This window comes from Vulpes vulpes, chromosome 11 (assembly GCF_048418805.1).
Source record: "Vulpes vulpes isolate BD-2025 chromosome 11, VulVul3, whole genome shotgun sequence".
In the NCBI taxonomy this organism is placed as follows: domain Eukaryota; kingdom Metazoa; phylum Chordata; class Mammalia; order Carnivora; family Canidae; genus Vulpes; species Vulpes vulpes.
The window spans coordinates 101520616-101537876 of NC_132790.1; the positions used below are offsets into that span (position 1 = coordinate 101520616).

At 41.8% G+C, this 17261-nt stretch overlaps 1 protein-coding gene across 10 annotated transcripts in view; it reads right to left on the reverse strand.

The window, feature by feature from the left end:
* The window catches only part of VEPH1 (ventricular zone expressed PH domain containing 1), a 225886-nt gene that overhangs the window by 139106 nt on the left and 69519 nt on the right, over positions 1–17261 (reverse strand). For all 10 annotated transcript variants that reach the window (XM_072727244.1, XM_072727239.1, XM_072727241.1 and 7 more), the window contains one exon: positions 14788–14997. In XM_072727244.1, coding sequence (XP_072583345.1) covers positions 14788–14997 — 210 coding nt within the window. The remainder of the gene's footprint in view (positions 1–14787; positions 14998–17261) is intronic.

Consider the following 17261-nt stretch of genomic DNA (forward strand, 5'->3'; position numbering starts at 1 on the left):
ACTGGCCAGGAGAGTTTGATGTCGGTTTTCCCGTACCCTGCTCCCCGTCCTCCCAGTGCTTACCTCTCGGTTATTGGATTTTTGCCTTGGGTTCATTATTTTTGGTCTCATAGCAGCTACGTTTTCATGGTAAACTGCCTTAACTTCTTGCTGACATAAATAAATTTATTTACCTTTATTTAAACTTAACTGGCATAAATAAACAAGTAAATAAAACCACGCATGCGAAGGGCAGCGAATAGCATGGGGTTTGGGACGTATGTCTGACCGTGTGTGCTCAAAAGCTCGAAATACACCAGCCTGAAGAGCACGATTACTTTCCAAGTTGCTTTCCACTTATTTGTGAGCTCACTTCTAGTAACAGTGGCAACAGAGTCCAACAGTCTTTTAGGATTCTTCGATGGGGTTGTATTGAGATCTTGCGTGGACTCCTTTTTTTGTCTTAGTCCATTCAGGCTGTTATAACAAGACGTCACATGCTGGGTGGCTTATAAACCACAAACATTTATTTGTCACCGTTCTGCAGGCCAGGGAGCCCAAGATCACGGTGCTGATAGATGTGGTGTTTGGTTTCATGGAGGATGGGGGCAAGAGAGCTCCCTTGGGCCTCTTTTATTGGGGACCTAATCTCATTCAGGAGGGCTCCATCCTCATGACCTAATCCCCTCCCCAAAGCTCCACCTCCTAATTCCATCACTTTGGGGATTAGGTGGCAACATGTGAATTGGATGGGGTGAGGGATGCACATTCAGACCATAGCATGGCTCACTCTTGCCATTTCTCAACAGCAGAACAGAAGAGTCACCTCACTGTATCTTCTGTGTCCACGTATCGACCACACGAGATACTAAAACCCACGCATCTTGCCTTCAAGGTCATTCCCCCTCTGTAAGGTGAAGGAACGTAGAATATTTCCTTCAGCAGATCTTTGTAACCTCTACTCTTTCCTCTCGTCACCCTCCTTTCCTGCCCAATGAATTTGTACCTACCAGACCCGGAGGAGGGAGAGTTTGTACCCAAACAGTGCCTTGGGAATGGAGAGCTGTCCCAGAGAAGGTGGGAAAGAAAGGTTTTGAAAGAAGAAGGGGACTTTTGAGTGAGACACGGAGCCTCATCACAAAGGACGCTGTCTGCAAGGGAGGGAGGTTGCCTCCAAAGCAGACGTCGGTGCAAGAAATCCTCAGAGAATGGAGGGCGCAGTAGGAGCTTTCTAAAATGAGCCGTCCTCAGGGAATAAAGACCTCAATGACATGAGACAGTTAGGAAGGCTTGTTTTCCACTTTTCTGGGTGAACTGCCAGATATCTGAAACTCTATGGGATCTACGTAACCTTGAAGAGTGACCATTTCCATTTACTCCCATCCTGGGGACATGTATTTTCCAGTCCTCTCTAACGTACTAGCCTTGAAGAGCAACAGCTATATCTTTATCTACTCGAGATTAATTTATCACTTAACAAGAAATAAACCAACGCCAAGACACCCTCCTCAGTCTCATCTCTTATGCGTTGTCTTCCCGTGTTCGGGCGGATATCAAGCGTCACTCTGGCTAATGCTAAGAACCTTAACAGGAACGTTCCAGTGCGACGGCCCATGGATCAGCCGGCTGTCAGACGTGTGGTTTCTTAGGGGCGTTAGCTGAGTCCAATGAACCAATATCAAGTTCCCAACTCCTACTCGCTGCAAAAGAAATCCAGGCTTAAATTTTTTGATAAGTACATCTCTGAGGGATTCTGTGGCAGATAAATCCTGCAGGGTCTGGCTCCTTGAGAGCAGTACCTCTTGCACTTTCATGTGCATACACGTGACCCGGGGATCTTGTTAGACTGGATTGTGATTCCTACGTGATGCCCAGTGCTCCTAGTCTGAGGACCACGCTTTGGCGACCACACAGGAAGCAGACTGACAAGTTCTGAAGACCAGCACCCACCAGCCATGACCAGGACCCAAGGCCTGTAGGTTCCTGGCCTTCCTTAAACACAACCCGCCTTCTCATCCGCTGCCGTTTACTAGTACAAGATAGTGATGCTTGGGCAAGTTCCAGTCTAAATGAATGAGAAGCGCATGCAACACGTCACACATGTGTTCAGGGCAGGGGGATCACCGTGGCCTGGGGACGCATGGAAATGCCTTGTCCTTGGATCAGGATCCCTGAGACGACTGAAGCGCCAATCCACTACCTGGAAGCTGCAGGAGCCGAGCAGGGGAGTAAAGTGCAGAGGGCAGTAGCTCACACGGGGCGCCTGGCAGTGCTGCGAACAGGGATTGCATTTGAGGCACCTGCCTCAGCGTGCACCATTGGTGGAGCGCCGTGGGGGGGAGCTGGTTCTTCGCGTCTCTATGCAGTCGTGCAAGTTAGCACAGTGGTGTGAAGGTGAACAGAGCCACAGGCAGAGACGTGCCGACGCCGGCCCTGGAAGCAGCCCGCTTGAGCCCCAGTGGTTCAAGTCAGAGGGGGAGCGGGAAGGGCAAGGACTGCCGCTGCCTTTGTACAAGAGCAGCAGGATTTGAGCTGGAATCACCACCTACTCCATCCTCTCCAACCCCATCCCCCAACCTGCTGCCAAGGCTCAGTTGTCCTTCAGGTGAACCCAGGGCTCAATCACTTCTTGAGTTCAAGGCTGCAGGGACGGTCCCTGGGTGGGAGCTTTCTACTTTCTGGGGCAAATGCCCTCGCCTACTTCCTCACAGATACTGCTGTGACAAAGGCAAATGGTCCCCCTTGGGGGAAGATCAGTTTGGGGGGGACCCTGGGCTGACCCCTCTGGCTTTCCATCCCCAGGCGAGGCTGGCCGTCTGGGTGCTGCCGCCGCACCATTAGCTTTGTCAGGCTGCCCGGCTCGCCCAGGAGCCCAGGGCCCTTGGTGAATCTGGTCAGTCTTGGCCTGAATTACAGTCCATAATTACAAGACATTGTTGAAAATTCTTGCAACATGTAACTTTTGTAACCGTTATTTCCTACCCTACATCTGGGACTATCTGCAGGGACTGTGTCCTTTACCAGGCAGGCTCCTTAGTTTCTTGGGAGCTCTGAGGTGCACAGTGGCCAATGCGAAGGGAAACAAAATACGGTTCCAAGGTCATGTGAGCACCAGGGATGAATAACTTCGGAGAGGGAAGGCGGAGGACAGGAACTACCTGCTAATCAAAGAGGAGTTTTTGCAATCTAGCCGCGGCCTACCGACCAGCCTCATGCCCCCCTCACCCCAGCAGTCCTTCAGTGCTCCAGACCCTCAAATTCTTCATGGTTTCTACAAGCCTCGAGGTCTTTCCCCAGCTGCCTGCTACTGTACGTGCTATGCCCTCCCCTTCCGCCCATGACATGACCCCATCAGCCGGCAAACCAGGCGACTCCCCCACGCACGGTTACCTGCTTCCTTCCCGATGTGTTCAGAACGGGGTGACGCACACCAAAGCAAACTCAAACCATCTCTTTGTCCATCTCCCTTGGCCCACCTTCCCTGGGAGCCCTTCTTGGGCCAGGACCACAGTTTCCTCTTCTCTGGGCCCCTGTCATCAGCACTGGGGCCTGTGCCCGGAAAGAATCAGCGACTCAGCTCTGTGTCCTGGATGGAGGGAGCATGTGGACTACCAGCACCATGATTTGCAACCTGATTCCATGTATACTCAAAGTTTTCTTTTCCTTACACTCTGGGAGGGGTTTATTATTGATACTATTTCCCATTAGCACACGTAACCATTTCACAATGTAAGAAAACAAGAGAGCTAATTGTATTTTTTTGGGAGGAAAAAAGGTGATGACAATTCTCTAGTATTAAGCACAGACCAAGGCTTAAGAAAAATGAACCTCCAAAACCACTAAGCCCACCAAAGTTTTACCTAAATTCTCCATTTTTGGCAAAAGTGCAATTTTAAGCCACAGGCTCTTCCTCTAACGAGGGGCCCCCCAGATCCCTTAGACTTGATTTGCAAGTTAAAGGAGTAAATCATCCATCCAGCTCCTATTTCCCAGGATGTTTTTCCATGGGCAGGATGAGGACAGTGATGTGGGTGTCAGTTGCCTTTGTCGTTCTTTTCCTTTTCCTCCTGAAAGTGTTTTTGTGGAAACCCCTGCCGGATGTCACAGAAATGCGACCTGGGCAAGATGTGTGTCACTTCTTTACTTGAAAGGTGCCCGGGACTCTGAGCCAGAGAGGATGTCACAGACAGCCTGGTGCTCGGCCAGCATAGTCCGGCCGGTTAGGAAAACAAGGCTGCAGCCACAGGATTTAACACCCCCACGGCCGCGGCTGCCGGGGAGGGCAGGCCATTTGATTCCTCGCAGGTGTGCACTGTCGGTCTCGAGCTCGGAAAACAACTGGCCACGGCATCCTTCCATGTGCTAAATCATTTCTAAAGAGCACTTTAAAGCACCTTGTCTCAGTTTGCACCACTGGGTCTGCGCCTCGCCGGCCTGGCATAGGGAAGCCCGTGTCTACACAGCGTGCGCTACACACCAGCGCGGGCCTCCCAGTGAGGCTAGGTCCCAGTTAGCGTTGGACTGCGAAATAAAATCGCTTCAGTTTGTTTACTTGGGCCTTTGGTAATTCACAGAACACATGAATGCAATTCAGCCTCTCAAAAAAAAAAAAAAAATCAAAGCCATCCCTAATGGAGTCTCCTTTCCACGTTACCCCACATTGGGAAAGAGGTCTACAATAACCGCAGGACCCAACCCAGTGGGCCGAGGCCACTTGCATGTCCAACGAGTCAAGAAAATGATGGAAAAAACAAAAGCCTCTAGAATTGAAATATTCTATTTCAGTTCTCCATGAACCGAAAAAAAAAAAAAAAAAAAAAAGTCAATATCTGGTCTGGGTTTAATTTAAACCACTTCATATTTAGTTAATAAGAGCTTTTAAAAAAAATGCTGCAAAATTATTTTAGCTGTTTTTATAGGTGAGGAGCTGGGGACGACCTGCCCTTTATGGAAAGCACTTTCAGTGCCCCCGAAGAACACAAGGTCTATTTTAAATTAGAATTTTTTTTTTTATGAAATGTGCTTTTATTATTATTTTTGTTACTCTTATTCCCCTCAGGAATAATTGTCTACAAAATAAATATAAAGCAGATATACAGTCCACTCAGGAAAAAAAAAATCTACACAGACCAGTTATTCTCTAACAAAGAAAAAAGATCTGGTCAATTCTGCTTGGCACCTTTAGGATACATGCAGTTGCCTATGGTAACTGTTCCTTTCCTATCTGTCCTTATTTGGACTCGTCCCACAGATACGCATCCATTCAGCCTCTTTCATTGGAGGAGCAGGGAAGAGGCAGGCCATCTCCCTGGCTGCTGTCTTCCCTAATTTCAATCTGTTAGGCTTAAACTTCAGTCTATACCCAAATAAATGCAAATGAGGAAGTCTTGAGCAACACGGAGGAGGTAATACATTAGATCGCTTGGACTTACTGACGGTCCACCATTTGCCAGACACTGTTCTATAGCATATAATTCATTAAATCCTAACAAAACCTTACGAGTGAATAATGTTGCTATTCCCATTTTCAGATGAGGAAACTGAGCCAAAGGGAGGATATAACTCGCTGCTGCTGTTATTATTCATTGAAATGTATCATCAAGATCAAAGAAATTACTGCCTGTGCTGGGCTCTCTTCTAGGATTTTTATGATTTCAAGTCTCACGTTGAGGGCCTTAAAACATTTTGAGTTTATTTTTGTGTATGGTGTAAGAAAGCCGTCCAGTCTCATTCTTTTCCCTGTAGACATCCAGTTTTCCCAACACCACTTATTGATGAGACTGTCTTTCTCCGTCGCATCTTCTCACCTCCTTTGTCAAAGACTAACTGGCCTTACAAATGCAGGTTTCTATCCGGGCTCTGTATTCTGTTCTATGGATCTATGTGTCCATTTTTTTGTGCCAGTATCGTACTGTTTTGATTACTACAGCTTTGTAGTGTATCTTGAACCCTGGGATGGTGATACCTCCGCTTATGTTCTTTTTGAAGGTTGCTTTGTCTATTTGGGGTCTTTGTGGTTCTTTACCAATTTTAGGATTATTTGCTCTAGTTCTGTGAAAAATGCTATTGCTATTTTGGTAGTGATGGCATTGAATCTATAGACTGCTCTGGGTAGTACAGTCTTTCTAACAATATTTGTTCTTCCAATCCATGAGAATGGAGTATCCTTCTATGTCCTTGTCTCATCTTCAGTTTCTTTTGTCAGCATTTCATAGTTTTCAGAGTACAGGTCTTTCACCTCCTTGGTTAAGTTTATTCCCAGGTAGTTTATTATTTTTCAAGAAACTGTAAATGAGATTCTCTTTTGGAATTACTCTTTCTACCACTTCATTATTAGTGTACAGAAATGCAACAGATTTCTACCATATTGATTTTGTATCCTACAACTTGATCAAGTTCATTTATCAGTTCTAGAATTTTGTTGCTGGAGTCTTTTTGGGTTTTTAAATAACAGTATCACGTCATCTGTGATAGTGAAAGTTTTACTTCCTTTTTACCAAATTGGATGTCTTTTCTTTCTTTTTCTAGATTTATTTATTAATTTCAGACAGCAAAAGCCTCTCTGGAAAACTCTTTCTCTTTTGCATCTGAATGATAGCTATGCTGGGTAGAGTATTCTTGGTTGGAAGTGTTTTCCTTTTAGCACTTGGAGAACATGTCATTCCACTCTCTTCTGGTGTGCAAAATTTCTACATTTTTTTAGGGAGGGGGGAAGGGCAGAGAGAGAGAGGGAGAATGAGAATCTCAAGCAGAGTCCCCACCAAGCATGGAGCCTGATGTAGGGCTTGAGCTCACAACCCTGAGATCATGACCTGAACCAAAACTAAAAGTCAAAATGCTCAACTGACTGAGCCACACAGGCACCCCATTTTACTCCTTCTCCTTGTCTAACTGCTGTAGATAGGACTTCCAGTACTGTGCTGAAGAAAGGTGGTGAAGAGTGAACACACTTGTCTTGTTCCTGATCCTAGGGGAAAAGCTCTCAGTGTTTCACCATTGAGTATGATGTTTGCTTGGATTTTTCACACATGGCCTTTATCATGTTGAGGTATATTCCCTCTAAACCTACTTGATTGAAAGTTTTTATCATACATGAATGTTGAACTTTGTCAAATGTTTTTTTTCTGTGTCTATTGAAATGATCATATAGTTTTTAATTCTTCTTTTGATGATGTGATGTGCCACATTGATTGATTTAAGAATATTGAACCAATTCTGCATCCTAGGAATAAATCCCACTTGATGGTGGTGCATTATTTTTTTTTAATGTACTGTTGGTTTCAATTTGCTAATAGTTTGTTGAGGACTTTGCATTTATATTCCTTAAAGATATTGGCCAATTCTCTTTTTTGGTAGTGTCTTTCTCTGGGTTTGGTATCAGGGTAATACTGGCCTCAGAATGAATTTGGAAGCTTTTCTGCTTCTTCTTCAGAATAGTTTGAGAAAAATAGGTATTAATCCTTCTTTAAATATTTGTTAGTGTTTGTCTTTTGAGCCATCTGGTTATGGACTTTTGTTTGTTGGGAGTTCTTTGACTACTGATTCAATTTCTTTGCTGATAATCAGTCTGTTCAAATTTTCTATTTCTTCTTTACTCAGTTTTGTGAGTTTCTATGTTTCCAGGAATTTATCCTTTTTTTTTTTTAGGTTGTCCAGTTTGTTGGCATATGATTTTTCACAATATTCTTCTGTAATCCTTTGTGCTTCTGTGGTGCCACTTGTGTTTTTTTTTTTTCTTTTTCTGATTTTATTTGTGTCTTCTCTCTCATGTTTTTAATGAATCTAGCTAAAGGTTAATCAGTTTTGTTGATCTTTTCAAAAACTAGCTCCTGGTTTCATTGATCTGTTCTATTGCTTTTTTAGTTTCTATATCATTTGTTTTTGCTTTAATCTTTGTTTTCTTCTGCTGGTTTTAGGTTTTGTTTGTTGTTCTTTTTCTAGCTCCTTTAGATGTAAGATTAGGTTGTTCATTTGAGATTTTTTTGCTTCTTGAGGTAGGCCTGTATTGCTATAAACTTCCCTCTTAGAACCGCTTTTGCTGCATCCCAGAGATTTTGGACCATTGAGCTTTCAGGTCCATTTGTCTCCATGTATCTTTTAAATTCTCTCTTTGATTTCTTGGTTGATAAATTCATTGTGTAATAAAATGTTATTTCACCTCCATGTGTTTGTGTTCTTTCCAGATATTTTCTTGTGGTCAATTTCTAGTTTCATAGCATCAGGGTTGGAAAAGATACATGGTGTGACTTCAGTCTTTTTGGATTTTTGAGACTTGTTTTATGGCTTAATATGTGATCTCTTCTGGAGAATGTTTTGTGTGCACTTGAAAAAAATGTGTATTCTGCGGTTTTAGGATGGAATGTTCTTAATATACTTGTTAGACCAATGTACCATTGAAAGCCACTGTATCCTTGTTGATTTTCTGTTTGGATGATCTGTCCATGAATGTAAGTGGGCTATTAGAGTCCCCTACTATTATTGTGTTACTCCCTATTATTTCCTTCATGATTGTTAATAGTTGCTTTATGAATTTGGGTGCTGCCATTCTGGGTGTGTAAATATATATAATTGTTATATCTTCTTGTTGGAATGTTCCATTTATGATTTTACAGTGTCTTTCTTCATCTTCTGTTATAGTCTTCATTGTAAGGTCTATTTTTTCTGATATACATATTGCTACTCTGGCTTTTTTTTAACTTCCATTTGCATGATAAATGGTTTTCCATTCCTTCACTTTCAATCTGCTTGTGTCTCTAGTTCTGAAATGCGTCTCTTAGAGGCAGCATATAGATGAGTCTTGCTTTTTTTATACATTCCATCACCCTATGTCTTTTGATTGGAGTGTTTAGTCCATTTACATTCAAAGTAATTATTGATAAGTATGTACTTATTGCCATTTGTTACTTGCTTTATGGTTTTTTTTGTAATTCTTCCCTGTTCCTTTCTTCTCTTGCTCTCTTCTCTCATGGTTTGCTGGCTTTCTTTAGTGATATATTTGAGCTCCTTTCTCTTTATTTTTTGCATATTGTTTTTGTTTTGTTTTTTAATTTGTGGTTACCATTAGGTTTGTATATAATATTTTCTGCATATAGCAGTCTATATGAATTCGATGGTCACTTAAGTTTGAACTCATTCTTTACTCCTCTCCCCGTCTCCAACATTTTAGGTATCTGGTATCATACTGTACACCTTTCATTTTGTGAATCCCTTGACTGATTTTTATAGAGATAGTGAATTTTACTGCTTTTGTGCTTCCTACTTTTCTTACTCCTGCTTATGGTCTTTCCTTTCCACTCCAATGTTAAATGGCTTTTAACATTTCCTGTAGGGCTAATTTAGCCGTCATGAATTCCTTTAACTTTGTTTGTCTGGGAAACTCTTTACTTCTTCTTCTACCCTGAATGATAACATGCTGACAAAAGTACCCTGGGCTGCAGACTTTTCCCACTCAGCACTGTGAATATATCACACCACTTTATTCTGGCCTGCAGGGTTTCTGCTGAAAAATCCACTGATAGCTTTATGTAGTATCCCTTGTGTGTACTTTTATTTTCTCTTGTTACTTTTAAGATTCTCTCTTTATCACTACTTTTTACCATTTTAATTACTTACTGTGTGTCTTGGTGTGGGCCTCCTTGGGTTGATTTTGTTGGGGGCTCTCTGTGCCTCTTGGATCTGGATTCTGTTCCCTAGATTCGGGAAGTTGTCAGCTCTTATTTCTTTGAATAAATATTCTGCCCCCTTTTCTCTCTCTTCTCCTTCTAGGATCCTTATAATATGACCATATTATGCCTTATGCTGACACTGAGTTCCCTAAGTCTATTTTCACTCTTTATTGTTTTTTCTCTCTCCTCTTCAGATTGATTTCTTTCCATTACTCTGTCCTCCATGTCACTGATCCATTCTTCTGCTTCCTCTGGTCTATTTATTCCTCTTGTATTTTCTAAAATTTCAGTTATTGAGTTCTTCATCTATGATTGGTTCTGTTTTATGCATTGTGTCTCTCTGTTAAGCATCTCAGTGAGGTCCTCCACTCTCTTTTCAAGTCCGATAGGTATCATTTGACTATTACTTTAAATTCTTTATCAGGCGTATTGCTTATCTGTGTTTCATTTAGCTCTTGGGCTGTGGTTTTTGTCCTGTTCTTTCATTTGGGACATATTCCTCTGTCTCCTCATTTTGTCTAACTCTCTCTGTCTGTTTCTGTGTGTTGGGAAAGTCAGATACATCTCCTGTTCTTGAAAGTAGTGGCTTTATGAAGAAGAGTTTCTGTAGTGTCCTGTAGTGTAATGTTCCCTGTTCACCAGAACCTGGTGCTTCAGGGGTGTCTCGTGTGTGTTGTGTGTGCTCTACCATTGTGTCTATGCCACTTTTGCCTTCAGTCCAGTACTATGCAATGGCTGCCTTTCCCTGTTGTGGGCAAGGTTTGGTCCCTGAGTGGTTATTGGGCCAAGTAGGGGCTGCCTTGGTCTTGGGTTGAGTCATACCAGATGTTTACCAGAGATGTGGTGGCACCAAGCTGCTAGGCACTTTGGGGATGGATTCTTAGGAGATGCTGTTGTCTCCTGAGGTCTCCACTGCAGTCTTCTCATTGGAGAAAGACAAAAGGACCTGTGCATTTTTGCCGATGTGAGGACACATCCAATATAGTAATATTTCTTATTTGTGCATCTGCTTCAACTGAGCATCCCACATAAGTGGGGTGAATCCTGGCATGATAGAAACTATGTGTCTCTTACTTGACAGTGCCTAGGAAGGTGCACCTCAGGGACAATAATGCATCAGTTGCCCCAGGAACACGTTTCTCTGGCCTGTGATCCTTCTGTTTTATTCTTAATCCACTAGATGTGCTTCGGGTGTCAGCACAAACCTGAAAATGGCTTGTGAGGTACTGTATTGCCTCCTATTGTGACACAAGCACTATACAGCTACTAAGCATGGTTTCATTTAAGTTTTGGTGAAAAAAAGATCCCTGAGTTCATTTGGGAGATAGAATAAGGATATATAGGTTTTAGTTTCTGGTTTCTCTACACAACCCTCCTCTCTGGGTGCAATGCAAATGGAAAAACTGTGACACTGCTCTCAAGCAGCTGAAAACAGTGCGCCCACTCAGAGAGGCCCTGATATGAAGGACAGGCACATCCAGGCTGGTTCCCTGTAGTCAGGCCTTGCAGTTCTCACACCTGGCCTCATGCAAGCACAAGTATTGAGGCATAAATTGATTAATAACTCATGCAATTGATTCCAGTCTAGCTCTATTCCAAGGTTATCCCTGACCTGATGACTGCATACTCCCAGGAGACTTGCCTTTTACTCTTAAGGATCTAACAATTCAGTTTTCCATAGGCCAGGCAATAAGGAAGGGATGGAACAGTAGGCTACAGTCCATCACAGACTGTCCATTTCTAAAGTTGGAGCAAGATTCTCAAAGTTGGATTGGTTTTTCTGCATTTCTAAAACTACTTAAATCCTAGCAATGTCATCATCTGATACTTGAAACCCCTAAATACATCTGAAAGTTCTACTTTGATGCAAAGAGAGAAATTTCTAAATGAAGTCAATTTTTAGATGAGACCAGGACAGGATGAGAGAATCCTAGGGCCTGAGGTCACTAGAGTTCCATGCCTGTCTTATCATTAACACCCTAAACATTTCCATGTCTCATGTTATTCCTGTGTCTCTTTATCTCACCATAGGCCAAATTTTCCACACAGAAAGTGGTGCGGGTTTTTCAGGGCAAAGTTCCTGCTGCTCCTTCTTTACTGCAACTCCCTCCTCCATAGGTGTCCAGGACCCTAACTTGTGCCCTTATGTCCACCTGGCAATGTACTTCAGTAACTTCATGTTTCCTTTTAGAATGAGGCTGTGTAGAAATACACATACATATATATCTTCCCTACTGGATTTGGTCTTTGGGAATATGATTCCATAAGATTTTTAGAAAGTTGAATCGGCTCAATCAAATTGGTTAACAGCTGCTTAGACTACTACACTTATTCTTAGGACATCTGAACCTTATTATTCTTTAAAGCTAAAAGAGAGACTCTTGAATGGTAATAGTTTAGGTGTTAGAAACAAATAAGAAGAGTTTTATTTCTCAGTAAAGGAGCCTGACATTTATAGGTAATTTTGTTAGACTGGTCGTAAATGAAATAGAATAATGAAATCAAGAATATCAGAGCAGGAGGGAGGTAAACCTGTGAAAGGATGTTATTTTTTGAGGAGAGAAAATAGACCCAGACAAATGAAGTGACTTGACAAGCTGCAACAGAGGCATTCTTTGTCCCCCATCATTATTTCTGCCCTTCTCTCTTGATATGTAACCATCTGAATCCAGACTACATGTTCCAGCCTCCCTTGAAGCTAGGTGTGGTCATATGCAGCTTTGTTTTCTGTAGCCAATGGGATGTGAATAGTAGATTGTGTTTGACCATCTGGAAGAGTTCTTTCCATTCACCTTCTTGCTAGTTGAAATACTGACTTGATGGGTAGAGATAAGTAACCACCTTGGACCTTGGCACAGAAGTTATGTGCTCTCTAGTGTGCTCAAGGATGGGTCTCTGGGTCTCTGAAACATGGATTTCTAGACTGCTTTCTAAACTTTATGGGTGAGAGATATAAAAGACTGTCTGTTTTAGCCACTATTGTTTTGAAATTTTGTGTTACTCTCAACCATACCTAATTTAAACTGCCATATCAGTAGTCTGGAAAAGTTTTAATTAATTCACATTACTTGATGGATAAAGGCAGGAAGAGTGAAGGACAAGACCTGATTCTAAGTTTAAGATAGAAAATGCTTTAAATACTTTACATCAAGGGATCTCAAATACTGATCCACTAACAGTTGCATAAAAATTACCTGGCACAGGGTCCCACAGATCCAGGTTTCTAGGTCCCTTTCCTGAAGATTATGATTTAGTAAATTTTTCTATGAGTCTCATGAACTTATATTATTAAAAATCCTCCCCATGTAATCCTGATATCCAGGTACATTTGGAAGGTATTTGATCCAGAATTGTTCTTTGCTGAGGAGATGAGTCAGAACCACCAGAAAAAAAATTTTTCTCCCCCAAACATAGATGCCTTCATGGACACATGAGAAGGAGAGATTGGGGGAATGGGGGAGAAAAAATATTTTAATACTCTGAGTTCTAAAATAAGTGATTCCTCGATCTCTAGATCCCCTCCTTTTCTCCCTGCACCCACCTACAGTCATACAAATGTCACCCTAACAGGTCACTCTCTGTCAAGTTAGCCTTAGTTCAGGGAAACCTACAATGACATAACCGTATATGGCTAATGGGTTTTTTGTTTTTGTTTTGTAACAGAGTACATTTTCTATGGGAGGTTTATTCACTTCCAATGTGCATGACTACACATCAATGAATCATAAGAGTATTTGTGATGAAAAGAACTACCATTAAAGGGCAGGAGGAGTTCAATTTTTAGAGATTCCAGGGCCTCACATATCAGAGGTTGAATTTTTTGGTACATACAAAAACCTGCCAGGTCAGCAGATTCCGTCAAACAGCTGTCAACTGAAGTTGTTCTAAAAGCACTAGGGCACACCAGCGGGTTCTCCTGGCAGCAAAGGTAACAGGCACGGCTAAGTGTTACCAGAAGGCAGATTGTGGCAGGCGCGAGACATTCCCAACAGCAGTGGATAGAACAGGATTATACTAAGCGGCATGTCCACACCAAAGTAATCCTTTTACAAGATCCCCCCGCCTCCCACCTCATATTGACAGTTCCAGGCTGCTTGGCAGCTCTGCTCTCCCACCTTCATCTGGGAAGCTAGAAAAAGGCCTTCCACCAGAAGGAAGCCTCCCATTCACCAGGCCATCTGCAAATCTCAGCAGAAATAAAATAAAACGGAACCAGAGACCCGCTCTAAGATAAACTTTGAAAAGAATGCCAAGGATAGCAAAGACCTAACTGCAACTGGGTCACAAACTAACCCAGTCGCAGTCTGGGTAAGTCACTCAAATTTTCTAGTTTTTAATTTTCTCCTGTGTAGAATCAAGAAGTTGAACTTGATGAACAATGAATTCCCTTTTAAGAGTTGCACAATTTTATATTTATCTTATAGGAAACTGTGTTATGTGAAAGTAAAAATTTTCTTCTATCAATTATATATTTGCTTTTATTTTAAAGAGATAAAAATCCTAAATCCCAATGTAGAATCATCAGAGAGACATGCTCATCCTTCAGAACCTGAATTTCTGGAAATTGTTTCTTGGTCACCTAATCCCCACAAACTGATGGCAACCTCTGTTCCTGCCAAAAGATTCTATTATGTAAATATTTAGCTAGGCCTTCTAAACATGCACAAACATTTCATTTTTCTAAGTAACAACCTCCAGAGGACTCAAAAGATACTAAATCTAGGCATTTATTGACAGCATCGCTATGGGATCTTATTAATAGGGACATCTATGACCTAACCCTATGCTTCCTGAGGGTCTCCTCAGTTGAGCAGAACTGCAACAAGAAATGAGATGAAACCCTTTTATTGGTTACTATTATTACAAAGTGTTCTTGAATCTGTCATAGTGCTCGCTCCAGTTTAATCCTTCCCCTTCCTCAGGTGACTCTCCAGTAATGAGATCTTTATTTCCTGAGCCTTCCAGCTAGTCCTGCTATAATGTGTCTTTGATCCGAAGGCCACTGTCCATGTACAAGGTTTTGAAAGAGAAATGGGAACTCTTGGAAGTTCCAGGACAAATTTAGAGGTCATAGAGCCCCAATGGATGAAGTGCCAATGGAATTTAGGGAAATGGAGATTAAAAAAAAAAAAGCCAAACTTACTTCATCTACATGCCCCACAGCTCCATAGATTTTTGCCATTTGTCCGATGAGGTAGGGGAATCTCTCACCAATCTCTTTCATCATTGGAAGGAAAGTGTTCAAAGCCACAGGGTCATAGCCTGCTATCTCTGTGAGGATGTTTAGGATGACATCGCTATGAGTTGAGTCTTTCAAATGCCCAATTAGGAAAGGAATACACTTCTGAGCCACCTACAAAAAGAAAATAGATGGAAAGAGAAACAAGAAGGAAAATTAGTTAAATCAGAAACAATCTAATATTTTTTGTGTGAAATCTAAAGTCTGGAAATTGCCCTCACTGGAAAGGAAGCCTATCCCCCAAGTCTGGAATTTAAAATTTACAATAAACTTTCAGAGACTTCAGTTTCTTTTTTCTTTACATCTGTGCTCTGCTATTAAAGAGTGAAGTTTACAAAAATGTTTAGATGCTACTATTCATAAACCAAGTTTTGATGCTTTATGTCCTCACCAGGAGTATTATATTTCCTCTAACCCGCAATGAGAGCTGTAACTTAAAGGGCAATATGATATGAGTACATAAAAGATCCTCGATGACTTTAATGAAAACCTTCAAGTTGGAGAAGTATGGCTTGGACATACTTAATAATAAAAATAAGAAAGTAGGAAAGGTTTTTACATTTTCTTCAATTTTCCATTTTGATTGCAAAAATGTACAAGACAAAAAAGATGACCAAAGTAAAATAATTTCTACCATATTCCTGATACCCTCATATTGCTTTCTTGACCTGGAATGCTTTTGTGAATATAAACATGCAATAATTCATATTAAAGAAAATGTGACTTTTTATGTAATAAAGTCACTATTATTAATACACAGATATGTTGCACGTTGACAATTTAATGACTTGTTTTGTCTGCTAAAATAAAATAATTAGAAAGGACTACATGTGGAGAAAACCATAAAAGTAAAAACAATCTTCCCACCCACATGTCTACTGTGCTGATTTCTTTTGGTTGATGTTGGTTTACTCTTTTGGAGTGTTACTTTTTTGGGTAAGGTCAAGTTGAAATGTAGCTTCCAGTATTAAAACAGAATCTGATACCCAGCTCAGCCTGCTAAATTTATAATCCACCCCCTGCCAAAACCCTACTTCTTCCACTTCCCTCTCTAGCCTCAAGTATCTCTTTTCTCCATAAATGACACCATTATCTGCCTGGCTACTCAAGCCAGAAATCGGGGAGCCACTTTTGACTGCTGTTTTTCCCTTATGAGCAGCCTCATCCAAGCAACCGCCAGGTTCTCTTGATTCCACTTCCCAAGTATCCTACAGATCTTTCCACTTCCCTTTGTTTTCACTCATTTCTCCACTCACTCTTCCCAGATATCCATTGAGTCCTCCCCGTTTGCAAGGTAATGTTCTAGGTGCTGGTGTTACAGTTGCTAATCAGTCTGACGGGTTCCCGCCTTTGTGGAACATTTCACTGTCTAGTAAAGGAGACATTTGGTAAAACGAGTAATTACAAAGGAAATGTGTAGTCACAAATTCTAATTAATTCCAGGCAGGGAAAGTACAAGGTGCTATGAGAGACTGTCCTGGGGCCCTACTCTAGGCTGGAGCCAGGGAAGTGCTCTCTCGGCAGGCACATGTAAGCTAAGACCACGGCTCCCATCGTCCTGAGCTCGTGTTATTCCAACAGCTTTCTCACTATTCTCTCTGCCTTCAGTCTTGTCCACCCAATTCCTTTTCTGCTCTGTGGCCCCGATGTCAACACGTCCCCTGCTTAACATACTTCACTAATTCGCCATTGCTCTCAAGACAGAGACTCAACATACCTTTTCTGGGCTGACTCCTCCATCTTTCTAGACTGGTCTTACCTCTTCTACTCTCCCCCCTTCAGGTCCCATCACATATCATACTTCAACCATGTTGATTTTTAAAAGAACTTTTCTTGAACTGCTAAGTTTTCTCTTGCATCTAGAATTTAACTCATGTGATTAACTTTGCCTATAATTTTTATTGCCCCTATTTTGCTGGACACTCCTCATTCTTGAGGCCTCAGATTAGCTATTGTTTCCTTTAAAAGCCTTCATCCACTCCTTTCTCTTCCCCTTCAGTCTAGTGCCCTGACTGACGCCCCGACTGTGCCTTAAGTGGCTCCCAGCAAACCCTTCTCAGGCTTTCTTCATGTTACTGGTTTAGAAGGATTAAAAACTCTACAAGGTCAAGATTCAATTCTAATTTGTACTCCGCTGTATACCCAAAGCCTAGCACAGAGCCTGGCCAGACAACGCGTCAATAAATATTTGAGGAACAAATCAAAGGAAGACAAATCTAAATGATTTTATAGAGTAGCATGGGATATGCTTTATCCCATAGCATAATAGTTGTACATATTTTTTTTAAGATTTTATTTAATTATTCATGAGAGACACAGAGAAAGAGGCAGATGCACAGGCAGAGGGAGAAGAAAGCTCCATGCAGGGAGCTCGATGT